Source organism: Ochotona princeps, chromosome 16 (assembly GCF_030435755.1).
Source record: "Ochotona princeps isolate mOchPri1 chromosome 16, mOchPri1.hap1, whole genome shotgun sequence".
Taxonomy (NCBI): domain Eukaryota; kingdom Metazoa; phylum Chordata; class Mammalia; order Lagomorpha; family Ochotonidae; genus Ochotona; species Ochotona princeps.
The window spans coordinates 13,239,901-13,257,197 of NC_080847.1; the positions used below are offsets into that span (position 1 = coordinate 13,239,901).

At 42.9% G+C, this 17,297-nt stretch overlaps 1 protein-coding gene across 1 annotated transcript in view; it reads left to right on the plus strand.

Annotated features, from left to right (window-relative positions):
* TERF2 (telomeric repeat binding factor 2) overlaps window positions 1-17,297 on the plus strand; it is a 40,123-nt gene that overhangs the window by 20,792 nt on the left and 2,034 nt on the right. The window contains 4 exon segments of the mRNA XM_058674835.1: window positions 2,078-2,178; window positions 3,632-4,024; window positions 8,380-8,465; window positions 15,870-15,913. Of these exon segments, the coding sequence (XP_058530818.1) occupies window positions 2,078-2,178; window positions 3,632-4,024; window positions 8,380-8,465; window positions 15,870-15,913 (624 nt within the window).

Sequence of the window (17,297 nt, forward strand, 5' to 3'; positions counted from 1 at the left end):
CAGATGAATGCCTTGGCCCAGTGCTGGCTGTTGTGGTCATCTAGGGGGTAGACTCTCTCTATATATGTAACTCTGACTTTCAAATAAATAAACCCTAAAAAAAAAAAATCATGGTGTGGATAAAGGTATGACTGGAAGAATGACAAGATCAAAACAAGCTAAATGAAAAAAATTTTAATTGATCGGAGAATGGAAGCTGTGAAGCTTAGGACAGCACTAGGGAGAATTACAACAGGTTGTCCTGGGTAGTGGATGTGAGCAGGGCATGCTGAGAGAAGATGATGTTTTGTTTCTTAAATAGACACAAAATTTTTTTGAGAATGTTGAAATATGCTAATAGTAAATCTGCCAGGTCATGTTGGGATAGTGTTAGTGTTGATGCTAGCAACTTGGCAAATTTCAAGTTATTTTTCAAAGTGGATAATTTGAGATATTCATAGAAAAAGTGTCAGAATGCTTGAGTCTGAGCTGGGATCCTTTTCTTGAGATTGCAGGTGACTGGGAAGTATCTTGGCACTATCTGTTGGACCAGAGCAGCACAGTGGGTTAAAATGTTTCCTGTAACTCTAGCACCCTAACTAGCCAGTTTGAATCCCAGCTGCTGTACTTCTAATCTGGCTCCTTGCTTACAGCCTGGCCAGGTGCTTGAATCCTTACACTCACACGGGAGACCCAGCCCTGGCTATTAATGGCCATTCCGGAGTTCACTCAGGGGATGGAGGATCTTTCTTCTTGTCTCCATCTCCCCCTCTCTTTAACTCTTTCAAATAAATAAATCTTTAAAAAAAAAAAAGAAGAAGAAGAAGGAAAGCAAAACCCAACACATTACAGAGAAAAAGAAACATACCTGAAATTCAATGACATTGGATTAACTGGAAATAAAATTCAAGTCAGAAGGAGACAGATGGACAGTAAGAATGGAGGTGGAACAAGAATGTTTCTGGGTGTCAGGATTTTCAAGTTGATGAGGTAAAATACACTTGTCTAAACAGTTGTAAAAATAACTGTGTATATAAAGCAAAAGACATTATTACAAATATTTATTACCTTAAATTTGAAAACTAAACATAAGTTTTTACTTGTGAACATAACCCCAGGTGTACCTAAATCAGAAATTGATCAGGGGCCTACACGATGACTCAACTGGCTAATCTACTTGTAAATGCCAGCATCCCCTGTGGGTGTTAGTTCATGTCCTGGCTGCTCCACTTCCCATCCAGCTCCCTGCTTGTGGTCTGGGAAAGCAGTAGAGGAAGGCCAGAAGCCTTGAGAACCTGCACCCATGTCAGAGACCTGAAAGAAACTCCTGGTTCCTGGCTTCGGATCGGCTCAGCTCCAGCCATTGTGGCCATTTGTGAACTAGGAGATGGAAGATCTTTCTCTCTGTATCCTTCTCTCTGTAAAATCTGCTTTTCCAATAAAAATAAATAGTTTAAAAAACTTGGTCAGAGCTGACTGGGTGCTATAGAAGTGTGGAGTACAATCATGTCATTATTTGGTATCCAAAAGATGAAATATCCTTACAAGGTGAAGATGGGTAGTGTCTCTCAGAGTTCGTTCTGTCTGTCTGTCTGTCTGTCTATCTATCTATCTATCTATGTATTTATATTGGAAAGATAGATTTACAAAAAAGGAGAGACAGAGATCTTCCATTGGCTAGTTCACTCCCCAAGTGGCTGAAAGGCCAGAACTGAGCCGATCTGGAACCAGGAGCTTCCTGTTCTCCCATGCAGGTTCAGGATCCCAAGGCTTTGGGCCATCCTTTACTGCTTACCCAAGCCACAAGCAGGGAGCTGCAAGGGAGGTGGAACAGCTGGGATATAAAACAGTGTCTGTATTGGGTACCAGTGCATGCAAGATAAGGATTAGCCATTAGGCTACCCTGTTGAGCCAAGTTCTCTCAGTATAGAATACTGTGAATCATTTTTGGGGATGTTTATGCCTTCTGAGGAAAGAATGAAAGAAATTTGAGATGATTCTTAATTGAATTTGTAAGTGAACTTGTTTACATGGTGAATATGGAGAATTAATAAAGTCCTATGTCTTCCTCTTCCTGATGACATCATTTGTTTCCCAGATGGCCAAAAAGGCTTTGAAATCTGAGTCTGCTGCTTCAAGTACGGTGAAAGACAAACAGCCACCTGAGCCTGTGGGAAAGCCCCCCAGAGAACCTGCCAGGTGAGGGCAATGCTTGCTTGGGCTCCTAGGTGAAAACTCAGCAGGGTCTGCTCTTCTGTTTTTTTGGGGGGGAAAAAGGCACAGTGACACAGAAAGAGATTGAGAGGGTGAGGACTCTTAGAATCTTTCTCCATATTCACATGAGATGGGGCAGGTGAAAGCAGGTCTGGGATGGGACTGGTGACCATAGAGGACAGGCTTTTCAGTTTGTAATGCCCTCAGAAAATGACCAAGAATGTCCAAACTTCCACTGTTCAAGTTTTGTGTGAGATGCTTAGGTTTTTTATATGAGATTTCTCAGTTTTGAATACTGACAGTCTGTTAGGGAAAAATCAGTACAACTTCACATGATCAAGTCAACAGGAAAGATCTGTCAGCTTGTTCCGGATTGTATGCTGCCAGTGTCTCCCTCTCCTAATAGTCTAGTCATCACATGCGTTACCTGTTGCACAGATGGGTGAAAAGGCAGTTTTTCATTGTTGTAAGACTGTGTGCACTCTTCTTACTTGGGACAGTTCTCAAGATTCTATATACAGTGTGGTGAAGAGACAGAATGGAGAGCAGGCTTATTTCTTGCACCGCAGAGTTGGAGTGGGCAGGCTAGATGAGTCTGGATTTTTAGGTGAGATTGCTAGTTGATGCGTTGGCGGCCCACGTGGCATCAACCAGAGATTACACATGATGGGAAGACAAAGTGATTTTGTCCATATACACTAAAAAGGTCTGGGTGGCAAAAGGCCTCAAGAGGCTTCTGAGGTCATTGGCTATAGTTGCTTTAAGATTTTCTTCATTGTAGTTTATACTGCATAGCACAACTTATCTGTTTTATTTTATCTTAAAGTCTTCATTTGCACTCACTTTAAGTAAATAAAGGTGATGTAAAGCTAATTCCAATCATCTGTTTGTCCTCTATTTTTAAAAGAATTATATTTTTTAAAGAGTTACAGAGAAAAGAGAAGTCGTCTTTAGCTGGTTCTTTTTTTTTTTTTTTTTTTTTTTTAAGATTTATTTATTTTTCTTGGAAAGTCAGATTTACAGAGAGAAGGAGAGACAGAAAGATCTTCCATTGGCTGGTTCACTCCCCAAGATGCTGTAGTGGTTGGAGCAGAGCTGATCCGAAGCCAAGAACCAGGAATTTTTTCTGGGTCTCCCACGCAGGTGGAGGGTCCCAAGGCTTTGGGCTGTCCTCTACTGCTTTACCATTAGCAGAGAGCTGGATGGGAAGTGGAGCAGCCAGGATGTGAACCAGCACCCTTATGGGATCCCAGTGCATGCAAGGCAAGGACTTTAGCCACTAGGCCATGATCATGGGCCCTGCTGGTACCTTTTAAATGGGGAATTTCAGCTTGAGGGCTTCTCTCTAACTAGAAGTTCACCCTCCAAAGAAGTTGAGGCTCTTGCCTGTACACATCAGTGGTGGTGAAACTGACTTTTGTGTCTGCTTTATTTGCAGGCAGCTACAGAACACTCCCACCACCATTGGAATCACAGCTTTGAAGGCAGCTTTCAAGGCTCTGTCTGGTGCACAGGATTCTGACGCAGCCTTCTCAAAACTGGACCAGAAGGATTTGGTACTTCCTAATCGAGTGACCTCACCATCATCAGCGCTCAAAACTAAAAGACCAAGAAAAGATGAAAATGAAAGTTCAGCCCCCGCAGAGGGTGAGGGTGGCTCAGAACTGCAGCCCAAGACCAAGCGCATGACGATAAGCAGATTGGTTTTGGAAGAGGACAGCCAGAGCACTGAACCAAGCACAGGCCTCACCTCTTCCCAGGAGACCATTCCTGCATCACCACCCAAGCCCATGCCTCTCAACCAGCCCCACCCCAGGGAGAAGAATTCCAAGTATGAAGAACTTACTTGTAGCAGTTTTGGGGCTTGGTGGTCCTGGTTGGCCCTAGTAGTACTTCTATGGATGAAGTAACTCAGCTCAGTTACCACCAAGTTGTGCTCAGACTGCTAGAATGTGACTTGGGAGGCTCCCATCCATTACACTAGGGCAGGGGTGAGGATGGAAAGGTTTCAGAGCCTCCTACTCATCAATGCTTTCGTTTTTAGCAAACATCTGAGTGCCTTAACTATAAATATTAGTTTTGTTTGTAAAAGAAACTTATTTGAATTGGGTCATGTTATGCCTTGATCCTTAAAAGTGACTAATGAATATTTATAGTTTTGTACCTTTTGTGAGCATTTGAAGCTTGGCAGATTCAGTACTTGTATGCTGATCTCCCACACTGTGCTAGGTGCTCTGGGATGGTGGTTAGTGTCTTGTTCCCATTGTGACGCCCAGCCTGGCTTTGAGTTTTCCTGTCCTCTATGCCCTAAGTGGATCCTCCCTCCAGGCAAACTGATCTGCTTCTCTCTGGAACACGCTGTGTTTGTTTCTGCCACTCTACTTGCAAACTGGCATCCCTCCATTACTTGTCTGAATCCCATTTGTCCTTCAAAGGGAGAAGAAACTTGTTAAGTGCTTTCTGGGGTCAAGGACTTTCATGTAAAATGTCACTGAATTTCTGCATTCCTTTTTCTGTGAGGTGATACGTTAGCCCATTGTGTAGATGAGGAAGGTTCAGAAAAGTTCTTACCTCACTTGAAATCACAGCTGAGAGTAACAAAGGGCTTTCAGGGTGGGTTTGTTTTTTTTTTTTAAAGATTTATTTTTCTTGGCAAGTCAGATTTACACAGAGAAGGAGAAAGAAAAAGATCTTTCATCTGTTGGTTCACTCAACAAGTGGCCACAGTGGCTGGAGCTGAGCCAATCTAAAGCCAGAGCCTGGAGCCTCTTCCAGGTCTCCCACGTGGGTACAGGGTCCCAAGGCTTTGGGCTGTCCTCAACTGCTTTACTAGGCCACAAGTAGGAAGCATGCCCTGGGCATGAAAGGCAAGGACTTTAGCCACTGGGCTACTGCGCTGGGCCCACTGGGATTCTTTTTTTTTTTTTTTTTGCCCACTGGGATTCTTTTAAGTCAGCTTTCACACAGAAGCTCAAAGCCTATAAGCCATTTACATCAAGTTGCCTTTCAAAATTCTGCTAGTTTGTTGAACTCTGCCCTGTTCACCATTCTGTAAGTGACCCAGCTTGCTAGTTTCCGAAGGCTGTTGCCATCTCTATACTGCTCTGTGTTGTGGTGATTTGGGGACCTGTGCTCTGGCATGCACTGTGTGGTACTCCAGTGGGCTGTGGCATCAGGGCCGTGGTTTATACTTTGGCACAGATCTTCACTGTGTGTACTCAGTTGCCATTTGGAAGTAAGTCACAAATGATGGGCAGCAGGTATAACTCCACACACTATTTAATACATGATTTCATTTATCTCTTGAAGCAGTCGTGTGGGGTGTAGGTTTTAGTCTTCATGAACAGGTGAGGAAAAGAGAAGTTTCAGGATTGCAGTGCTTTTGTAAATAGGATCTGTGAAAGTTCCAGATACACCCACCTCTCATAAGTCAAGGTATGAAGTTTGACGGGTACTTGGATGCAGGGGTTAGCAAACTATGGCCCTTGGGCCAAGTCCACCCACTACCTGTCTGCAAATAAAGTTTTAGTGGAACACAGCCACACCTATCAAGTACAGATTGACCATGGCTGCTTTCAGTGCTGGACATCATTTGAGTGGTGGCAACAAAGACAGTGCTATGTGGTCCTTTACAGGAAAAGGGATCCTCTGATCCCACTCTTAAAGGAAGTATATGTGAGGTGCCTTGGGAGCTCGGAGAAAGACAAGTTGTGCTCACTCAGCAGTTGGAGTGAAGAAGCAAAGCTCACAGAGGAGATGTTGAGTGGGCAAGGCTGAGCAGGTCCCAGAGCATGGCAGGGTTCCTGCCACACAAGCCTAAGGAAGTATGAAATGCTCTGAAAGATTACCTGTTGTATGTGTGATTGAGGAAGGCAGCATTTGGGAAGAACAGTCTGCATGGGTCTGGGTGCCAGATCTCAGGTTTCTCGTGCCTTCTGTCAGGCCAAGTTTCTGAAACCAGGCATCATGTCACAAATACCTGTGGAATATTAACAAAAAAAGAAAACAGCCTCATGCTTCTGACCTTGCTTTAGATAACTCAATTAATACAATATAATACAATTAATTTGAAGCCTGATAAGCTGTCCCTGAGTGCTTTAGGACAGGCACTGAGGTAATGCAGGCTAAAGACAGGGCCAGGTAAGCAGGGAGGGCCTGAAGAATTGGGGACACTGCAATCAGGAGGGGAAGGCTATTAGGCAGAACCACTGGAGGTCAGGGCTTTGGGTCCTAGGTTTTGTCTTACAAAACCTTCCATGTAGCAAGGCACCAAAATATGAATTCTTACATTTTTAGAGGTGACCCAAAACTATGAAAGGCCAGCAGGGGCATTGTGGGCCACATAATTATTCTGTTACATGTTCCTTTTTAAAATTTATTCCTGCAACTCTTTAAAGATGTAAAGGCGGTTTTTAGCCCCCCAATTGTCACAAGCCAGCAGCCACAGACTGTAATTTGCTGGCTCCTGGTACACCCTTGGTTACAGTGAGGAGCCCAAGCTGCCCGGGACCACAGAGCCACCAACAGTTCAGAGGACTGGTCTCCGCCCCTTCCACCCTCAGCAGTTAGTGAGACGCCATCATCGGAAGGCCTTCACACATCTACCAGAACACCTGTGCAAGTGATAATGCCCAGAAGGCAGGACTGAGCTGCTAAGGCAGCAGAGAATAGCTGTGCAAGGGATCCACGCTGATTTTATGTCAGCACTGAGCTAAGTAGATAGAAAACACACTGTAGTCCTATCTCTGACTTCCATTTATCAAATAACAACACTCAGTAATATGTAGAAGGGGGGGAAAAAACCACATGTGATTTTTTTTCTCTTTGTCTTAAATTATTTTCAACATTTTGGGGAGATGTTCCAAATTAAAAACAGGAGAGTCCACCATTTGTCTCAATACTTACATAAATAACATCATTAAAAAACTGAATGAAGCTGGAGGAATTGTTTTTGTTTTGTTTTTTTGAGGCTGTTGCTTACTAGTTTTCATTACTTATGTGCAAAATACCCAAAAGGGTATTATAGTAAGTTTCTTCTCATGTGGAAGAAGAAATTTGTCTATTCCCTTGGTCAGCTTCTACAGGTTAATTTGTTCTTTATTCAAAACTCTTAATTCAGACATTTCTGTTTTGTAAACAGTGTTTTCGTATTCTTGAGACCAGCTAATTAGAACAGATAGATCACTGTTTTTACTTAATTTGGGTTTGGGTATTTTTTTCAATTGGAGTGTCTTTTCGTGGTCTACACTTGAGTACTTAACATCTCATGCTTAGAGGAAGGATTCTTGCTTGCTTATTTAATCTTTGTTGTTGTAATTCCTGTGCAGCTCTTGGACTGTCCCAGTATTGCCTTAGTTACAGGGTGTGTGTGATTATGTCTAGGTGTTATGGCCTCTGCCTCTAAGAAGCTCATAGTTTGGGCACATTGTGTAATAGTTGTGTATTAAGGGAATGCCTGTGTCATGGGATGGAGGAGTGGGGACCATAGGTTGGTTATGGTTGATAGTAAGGAAGCACTCTTGAGAGTGGCAGCCTTGGAGAAGGGCTAGGATTCCCCTGGGCAAGGAAAGGTCTCGCAGGTAAAGGGACTGTGACAGATAGAGCAGGAACATGCAGAGCTTATAGGAGGAAGAACAGGGGGGCTCTCATATGTATGGAGGAGTGGGAGGCAGACTGGATGTTCTGGAAGCCCCCGTAAAGACATATAGGTTCTGTTCATGAAGGGAGAAACCATCCTGGAGTGGTGATGTGGTCATTTTAGTACACTTGTTCTGGTGGCTTTGGAAAGGAAAGGCTAGTAAATTTCTGATGAATATCTTGACCTAGAGGAATTTATGAAGGCCATCCACAGATGGAATAGGGCATGTGTGTGAAGCAGAAGTTTGTACCTTATGGGTTGGAAGAGTTCCAAGAGCTTTAAGAGTTCAAACCACTCAAAAGTTGGGAAGAATTTCCTGGGTGGTAGTGATATGATTCGTGCTGAGTTTCAGCAGTGGGCCTTCAACCTTGGGGATGTTACCATGGAGATGCCTGGCCAGTCAAGGAAGAGGGTGAGTGGATTTGGAACTGTGTATAGAGGAACCTCACACGTAGCGAACAGCAGGACAAGGCCAGAGAGAGCTGAGGGCAGCATGGGGTGTACTGGAATGATTGCTTATACCTTGTCCTCTCCTTGAACTCCTTCAGAGTACCCAGAGGCAAGTGGGACAGCTCTAATGGGGTGGAAGAAAAAGACACCTGGGCGGAAGAGGACGAACTGTTTCATGTTCAGGGTAAGCAGCAGATTTGCCTTGGCAACTCCTTAATGTTTGCTGAATTGCAGAATATGTTACCATACTAGTTATGTTCTAGAAATTGCTGTACCTAAGCTTGAGAAAGATTAAGAAGGTTGTTAAGACCTGAAATCATTTTAATTGATGAGGAGTCAGGTTTATGTCCTTCCTCACTAAACCACAGAAACTCAAAGTAATGCTTTATGATTGAAAAAGATTCCTAACTTTATTTTAATAAAAAGTATAAGATTTAATTATAGTCGACGTTCTTCTAAAGTTCCTTAATTGGAAGAAACAGGAAGGGTCATTCCCTCCATTTTACCAGTTCAATAAATTTTTTTTTTTTGAGATAAGAAACTTAACTCTTCCACAATTTATTCTAAACTTCATAACGTTTGCGTTAGAATCTCTCCCACCACATATTTCTTCTAATGGAAGTTTTTAAATGCTAAACCTTAATCTGCGAGGGGTGGGGGGGGTTCTAAAATCTTTGGTAACATAGCAGCAGTAGATCTTTGCCAGTCCCAAAGAGTTTGTCCTTAGAAAGTATCTTAGTTGGCAGAAATATAGCTAAGATCAAGATCATATGGAGAATGGAGGAAGTAACAAAATAATCAAAATGATACTAAATATTTTTAAAACAATAGGATGTAAGATCTAGGAAAAAAGTACTTGCAGTGAAGTCTAGATATGTCAGCTTTGAAATCTGCTGCTGCCACAGGCAGTACTCGGCACTGTTTAAAACAAAACAAAACAAAAACTAGCCTGCTCCCTAGGCATCTGTTTGCTAGAGCCATCTTCCTTCACTGGATAGGAGCTGCTGCTAGGACACCGATGTCTGTTCGGGTAGACACAGCAAGTTTCAGTTGATGCAACATTGCTTTTTTTTTTCTTTTTCCAGCCTTTTAAATGGCTCCTATTGTCATAAAATGGTATATATTTTGTACTTACACACTCTCCTGTGATCATCTGGCCTTAAAAATTTTACTCTTTATGTAAGAGGCAGACAGGGAGCTCCCCTGTGCTGGTCACTCTCCCAGTACCCTTAATGGCTCCCTAAACCTCCTTGTGGGGCTGAAGCTGAATTCAAGCTAGATCTACAGGGTGTCAGGAACTCAGTTACGTTATCCATCCGCATTGCCTAACAGGGTCTACTGTAGCTGGAAGCTGGGGACAGGAGCTAGAGCTGGGGATTAAACACAGGTACCATGATGGAGACAGTTTACTGGAAGGTCAGTGCCTGTGCCCTTGGAGCATGTTTTTGAGACCTTGTGTGTTTTTTTTTTTTAAAGATTTATTTATTTTTATTACAAAGTCAGATATACAGAGAGGAGAGACAGAGAGGAAGATCTTCCATCTGAGGATTCACTCCCGGCTGGTGCTGCACTGATCCGAAGCTGGGAACCTGGAACCTCCTCCAGGTCTCCCACGCAGGTGCAGGGTCCCAAAGCCTTGGGCCATCCTCTCCTGCTTTCCCAGGCCACAAGCAGGGAGCTGGATGGGAAGTGGAGCTGCCGGGATTAGAACCGGCGTCCATATGGGATCCCAGGGCTTTCAAGGCGAGGACTTTAGCCACTAGGCCATGCTACTGGGCCCGAGACCTTGTTTTTGTCTAAGATTTATTATTTATCTATTTGAAATTTCTTTATCTATTTGAAAAGGAAGAGATCCTCCACCTTTTGGTTTACCAAAATGACTTAGGCTGAGCCAAGCCAAAGCCAGAAGCCAGAAGCTTCTTCCAGTTCTTCCATGTGATTGCAGAGGCTAAGTAATTGGGCCATCATCCTCTGCTGCTTTCCCACACATTATCAGAGAGCTAGATCAAAGTGGAACAGCACTTTAACTGGCCCCAGTAATGGTATACCAGCGAAACAGGCAGTGACTTAACCTGTGCCACAATGCCAGACTGAAATGTGCTCTCTTATCTAGGATGAGAAGGGGATTTTGAGATCTCACAACATCTTGTGGTAGTGGGGAGCGGTAATTATTACCCTGTTCTCTTGTTTAGGGAAATGACACAAATCATATGTAAATGAAATTAATAAGGCAGGCCCAGCTCAATGGCCTAGTGGCCAACGTTCTTGCATTGTATGAACCAAGATCTCATAAGGGTGCTAGTTCATGTTGAGGCTATTCCATTTCCCAGGAGATACAGAAATAAAGATCTTCTATCTGCTGGTGCACTCCCCAAGGGGCCGCAACAGCTGGAGCTCAGCTGATGCAAAGACAGAAGCCAAGAGCTTCTTCCAGGCCTCCTACACAGGTTCAGGGTCCCAAGGCTTTGGGCCATCCTCTACTGCTTTTCCAGGTCACAAGCAGGGAGCTGAATGGAACAACTAGGATTAGAACTGGCGCCCATATAGGATCCTAGGTGTGAAAGGCTAGGACTTTAGCTACTAGGCTACTGTGCCAGGCCCAAATAAATGAACCTTAAAAAAAATGAATAATATTTTGAAAATTCTAGCTTAAATAAATAAAACTGTTATATAAAAGCAGTGGCTGGTAGGGAGTCATAAAGCAGAAAGCATACATACATGTCATTTATAATATACGTACATATATAGATACATAAATGTGTTATAATTTTAAACATGACAGTCTTGATATAGGTTTTTGGCGTAGTGGTTATCTTGCTGTTTGCCTGAGTCCAGTCCTAGATGTCCCACTTCCAGTTTTACTTCTAGCCAATATACACCCTGGGAAGCAGCAGATGATGGCCCAAGTACTTGGGTACCTGCCACCTGCAGAGGAGACCCAAATGCAATCCCTGACTGCTGATTTCAGCCTGACCTGGCCCTGAGTTTTGTGGGCATCTGAGAAATGAACCATTTACTGTGCCTTTATTTTTATTGGAAAGTTAGATATACAGAGATTAGGAGAAACGAAGAGAAAGATCTTCCATCTTCCATCCACTCGCCAAGTGGCTGCAATGGCTGGAGCTACGCTAATCCAAAGCTAGGAGCTAGGACCCTCCTCCAGGTCTTCCATGTGGGTGCAGGGTCCCCAGGTTTTGGGCCGTCCTCGACTGCTTTCCCAGGCCACAAGCAGGCAGAGAGCTGGATGGGAAATAGGGCCGTCAGGATTAGAATCAGCGTCCATATGGGATCCCGGCAGGTAAGGCAAGGATTTTAGTCGCTAGGCCACTGTGCTGGGCCCTACAGATAAACTTATAAAAAATAAAGTAAAGGATGCCACACCATAGCTCTACTTGCTAATCCTCCACCTCCAAGCACCAGGAGCCCATCTGTGTGCCAGTTTGTGTTCTGGCTGTTCCATGGGAGCATGGGAGACCTGGAAGAAGCTCCTGGCTCCTGGCTCCAGGCTCCAGATTGGCTCAGCTTTGGCTGTTGTGACCACTTGGGGAGTGAACCAGCAGACAGAAGACTTCTCTCTCTGTATGTCTTTCTCTCTGTAAGTCTGCCTTTCCAATAATAATAAATTTAATAATAATAAAGTAAAAATAAATTTTAAGAAATGACAGGTCAGTGTTGTAGAATATAGGTAAGGCTGTTGCCTGTAATACCAGCATTCTGTGTGGAGGCCAGTTCATGTCCTGGCTGCTCCACCTCCCATAGAGCACCCTGTTGATGGCCTGGGAAAATCAGTAGAGGGTGGCCAAATTGCTTGGGTCCATGCATGTTTGGGGTAGATCTGGAAGAAATTCCTGGCTTCAGACCAGCCCAACTGTGGCTGTTGTGGCCATTTGGGAGTGAACAAGTGCATGGCAGATCTGTTTCTTCCTCTCTTTGTCAGTTAAATAAAATTTTAAAATATTTACAGATTTATTTATTTTTATTGGAAAGGCAGATTTACAGTGAAAAGGAGAGACAGAGAGAAAGATCTTCCATTTACTGTTCAATCCCCAAGTGGCTGCAACAGTCAGAGCTGAGCTGGTTCAGGACTGGGAGCCGGGAGCCTTTTTTCCCATGTAGGTGCAGGGTCTCAAGGTTTTGAACATCCTCTACTACTTTCCCAGGCCATAGGTAGGGAGCTGGATGGGCAGTGGAGCAGCTGGGACACAAACTAGGGTCCAATAAAGTAATCTTACCAAAAAAAATCATAATCCCTTAGTAATTTTAGAAAATAATGTCTTTTCTAGACAAAAACCTGTCATTAACCAATGTCAGAAAATCAGGATGGCAGATAGGTGAGGACACATTTAAATAGATGGAGAAACATTAGCCAGTGTGAAGCAGAGGGCACATTCAAGGAAACAGGAGAGGACAGAACGACAGCAGAGATGCATCTGGAGACTGACAGACAGAAGCAGCAGCAGACATAGCAATGTGGTGTTGCAGTGACTGATACTCCAGCAGTATTCAGCAAGCAGCCATCTGAACACTGGTAGCCAGAACTCCACCAGCAACAAGGTGGGAAGGGGAGTTTACTGGGAGCTCAGCAGGTGAACCCAGACAAAGAATTGTTTCATTTGACCAGGAACAGAGACAGAGCAGCAGATCCCAAGCACGCGGTGTGGGAACAGGGTGGATTTCACAGCCCAGTCCTTCCCCTAGAGCCGAATCAGGTGCCATTTTGTGTAGGGAGGCAAAGGCTATGGGACAGTACTATGTTTGCACTAAGCTGGGAATGAACTCATTTCTGGCTCAGTGAATTGAAACAATGTGGCATCCTACAGGTTCCACCCAGAATAGATCCAGGTAGCTCACAGATCTGATGGCTAGCAGATCAAGAACTCTAGCAGTGGCACATCAGGCACCATTTTGTACAGTGTGGCAAAGGCTTTGAGACTTCAGGGGCAATAGGGAACTGTACATGCGCTGAGCTCAGCAAGAACTCACTGAAATCAGTGCATTGCACTGGTGCCACAGAAGAAAAATACGGACTATGGAATCGTATGGGTCAAAATAGGTCCCTGTGGCCCTCAGACCTAACAGCCAATAGGTTCCAGCAAAATCAGCACCAACAACAACCCAGCTATATAGGATACCTGGTGTCTCCCTAATCCTAGGAACTACTTGAACTGGAAGTGGGAGAACGTTTGTACAGACAACAGTGCAGCCTCAAAACGGTATCACAGGAGGTAGAGACTGGTGAGTCAGGAGCTGGGGCTATGGAGACCATGGTGGAAGTCTAACATAAGAATCCAGACCTGGGATTTGCTGGAGTGAGTGGCACGGGTGATTACAAACAAAGAGCCATGTACCAGCCACAATAAATAAAATCAAATTGTAGACCTGTAGGTGACACAGCTTAGAAACCTGCCCTTAGGAGAAGAATCTGCTAACAAGAAGCACAGTGACCAAGAGCAAAAGAAGACAGAGGCACAATGAATATTACCCTAGACTCCCCTGCAGAGAAGCAAAAGCTTTTGCCAACCTCAGAGTTAACTGAGGAATACGTTGAGAAAATGGGGATACAGAATTCAGAAAACTCATTATAAAGCTTCTTAACAATGAGAAGCACATATAGGAGTTCAACGAATTTAAGGAACATGTCACACAGGAAAGGGCAACACTGAAACAACTTCAAGCTGAATTATTGGAAATGAAGGATGTAATAGGGCAAGTTAAAAATTCAGTGGAAAGTCTCCATTACAGAATGAATGAGGCAGAAAAACAATGTCAGAATTGGAAGATATCTCTTGTCACAATGGGAAAACAATCAAAAAACTGGAAGCAGAGCTGGGCCAAACCAAAAAGTATTCAAGAATTAAAAGACACTATTAAAAGGCCAAATATGAAAGTTTTAGGAGGTCCAGAACATGCAGAAAGAAAAGCTGGGTTTAAAAATGTGTTTAATGAAACAATAAAAGAAAATTTCCCTAATCTGGAGAAAGAATTGGGAAAGGACATCCAGGAGGGGCACAGAACTCCCAACAGGTTTGACCCAAAGTGATCTTCACCATGACATATGATAATCAAGCTCGGTTCAAATGAACATAAGGAAAGATCCTTAAATGTGCATGTGAAAAAAAAATCAACTGACACATAAAGGAATACCAATTAAATTCACAGCTGATCTCTCACAGGAAACTCCACAGGCCAGAAGAGAATGGAGCAACACATTCCAGATTCTAAAAGCAAAAAATTGTCGGCCCAGGATAACGTACCCAGCAAAACTTTCCTTTGTCTTTGAAAATGAAATAAAATTCTTCCACAGTAACCAAAAAAAAAAAAAGTTAAAAGAATATGCCTCGGGCTCGGCAGCGTGGCCTAGTGGCTAAGGTCCTCGCCTTGATCCCATATGGCCGCTGGTTCTAATCCCGGCAGCTCCACTTCCTCTCTGTCTCTTCTCCTCTCGGTATATCTGACTTTGTAATAAAAATAAAATGAAATAAATCTTAAAAAACAAACAAACAAACAAACAAAAAAAAGAATATGCCTCTTTGAGACCTGCCCTACCAGTGATACTTAAAGATGTTCTCTTGACAGAGAAGAGGAATAGCACCCACCAAAACCAAAGGTAAATGTGAAGAACATCCCAGTAAACTAACAACAGAAGACTAAATCAACAAACAACAACCCATTGCTAAATGACAGGACCAAATTACCAGCTATTCATATTAACCCTGAATATAAGTGGATTAAACTCATCAATCAAATGTCATGGATTAGTGACTGGATTCAAAAAACAAAACCCATCTGTTTGTTGCCTTCAGGAGATATATCTCACCAACAAAGATCAGCAGAAACTATATCTCATGGAAAACTGTTTCTCAATTCTTCACTGAATCATAGATTATATACAGTAGCATCATTTTCTTCAAAAAGATTCTTGATTTTCATTTCTTCAGCTACACATTAGTCATTCAGCAGCATATTATTCAACTTCATGGCGTTTTTAATTTCTTTTTTTCTTCCTGTTGTTGATTTTGTTTTGTGGCTTTTCATTTAAGGGGATGTATAGTAACTGTGTAGTGTAGACTGTCATATTCAAAGGTGAGGATACAATGCAGTATACATCTCTAGTTCTAGGTCAAAGATGGACTCCCAGTGACACTGTTTACTATATCTTGACAATAGGATGCTGGACAATGGGATGCCATTGTCCATGCCTGCGATGATGGACATATGACTGTGTATGAAGAACTGTACTATAGTAATAATATAGGGGAATTTAGCGGGGGAGAGGGTGAGGGAAATCCCAGTGCCTATGGAACTTGTATCATAAAATAATAATAATAATAATAATAATAATAATAGCCAGTGGAACACACACATACACTAAAACAAAGTCCATAGAGTTAAAGCGACTGGTCTTACAAACAAAGGGCACAAATTCTCCTTCGCAGGTATCTTTTCTTTCTCCATCTTGTGATTTTTTTATAATCAAGTTTTCCCTTTGGGGAGATTGTGTGTGTGTGTGTGTGTGTGTGTGTGCGTGTGTGTGTTTATGGAGTGAAAGGTAAAGTCTGAAATGACTCTACTCTTGATGTTTTCCCAGCAGTACCAGAGGAAGACAGTACAACAAGTGTCACAAGAAAGCAGGTAATTTATGTGTACTTTTCCAATACATACAGCTGATGTAAAATAAGAGCCCTCTCTTACAGACACAAGTTAACATGTACTCAGTAACTTTTTTTTTTTTTTGAGATTTTTTCAGATAATTCAAACTAAGTTTTTCTGCTTTGCTGAAGAAAAATCTAGGAGGACAAAAGCCTAAACTGCTTTCTGGACCATAAACAAGAAAGATGTTAAATTTGGAATATAAAAAGAATCTGTGGTGCAGATGAAACATCAAGTGTATTAGCTTGCGCCGACTTAAAGCAAGGCAACAGCCACTGATTGCTTTGCAGGCAGAACACAGGGCAATGAATCCCAAGGCAGTAGTGGGCAAGGAAAGTTATTAAAGGTCCCTTGGGATTTTGCAAACAGTTCTGCCCTTCTAGGCCTCTGGCCTGTGATAGAAGGGAAGCCTGGAAAATCTTTGAGTGTCTCTGTGCTCTTTCTCCCATTTTCCCCCGTTAGCACATGTCTCCCTTGTTCTGCAGTAATCTAGCTGGAGATTTCTCCACCTCATTACCCGATCCCAAACAGATTTTCTTCCTTTCTTTGGCCAGGCTGCAAATTTTCATCTTTCTGGCTTTTCTCTTTTGTTCCTGATTGCCACTGTAGAATAGTATTACTAACAGTGGCCAGTAACACCCATGCCACAACCTGAACACATTGCTGCCTTGAAATCTCCTTTGGCCCAGAGCTGTGGCTCAGCAGATAAAGTCATCCCCTTGTGATGCTGGGATCCCATGTGCTCACAGTTTGTGTACCAACTGCTCTACGTCTAATTCAGTTCCCTCTTTCTGGCCTGAGGACAGCAGCAGAAGATGGTCCAAGTTTTTGGACCTATGCTATACATGTGGGAAATCCAGGTGAAACTCCTGGCTCTCAGCTTGGGCCTGGCCCAGTGCTGGCTGTTGTGGCCCATTTGGGGAGTAAACCAATGGATAAAATTCTCTGTAACTCTTTCAAAAATTATTTTTAATTGAAATTTCTTCTGCCAAACAAGTCTACCATCTTTAAATTTATCCTCCCTCAAGGTCCCAGTACATGGAAACAAAATTTCGGGTTCTTTGCCTTTGTCAAACAAGGGTGGCTTTTAGTTCATTTCCCAATCCTGTTTCCATTTGAAGCCCTATCAGCATGATCTTTACTATCCATATCCACATCTCTATAAGTATTTCAATCACAACCTTTTAGGTAATCTTTTATAAGACATTCCAGCCCTTCATCAGCATGGCCAGTAACTGGTTATAGCATCCTAAGGTTTTCCCGATACGATCCTCTAAACTTTTACATCTGTCAGTTAATTCCAAAGTTGCCTTCACATTTTTAGTTACAAAATGATCCCACACTCCTGGTACTAGCTTTATAAACA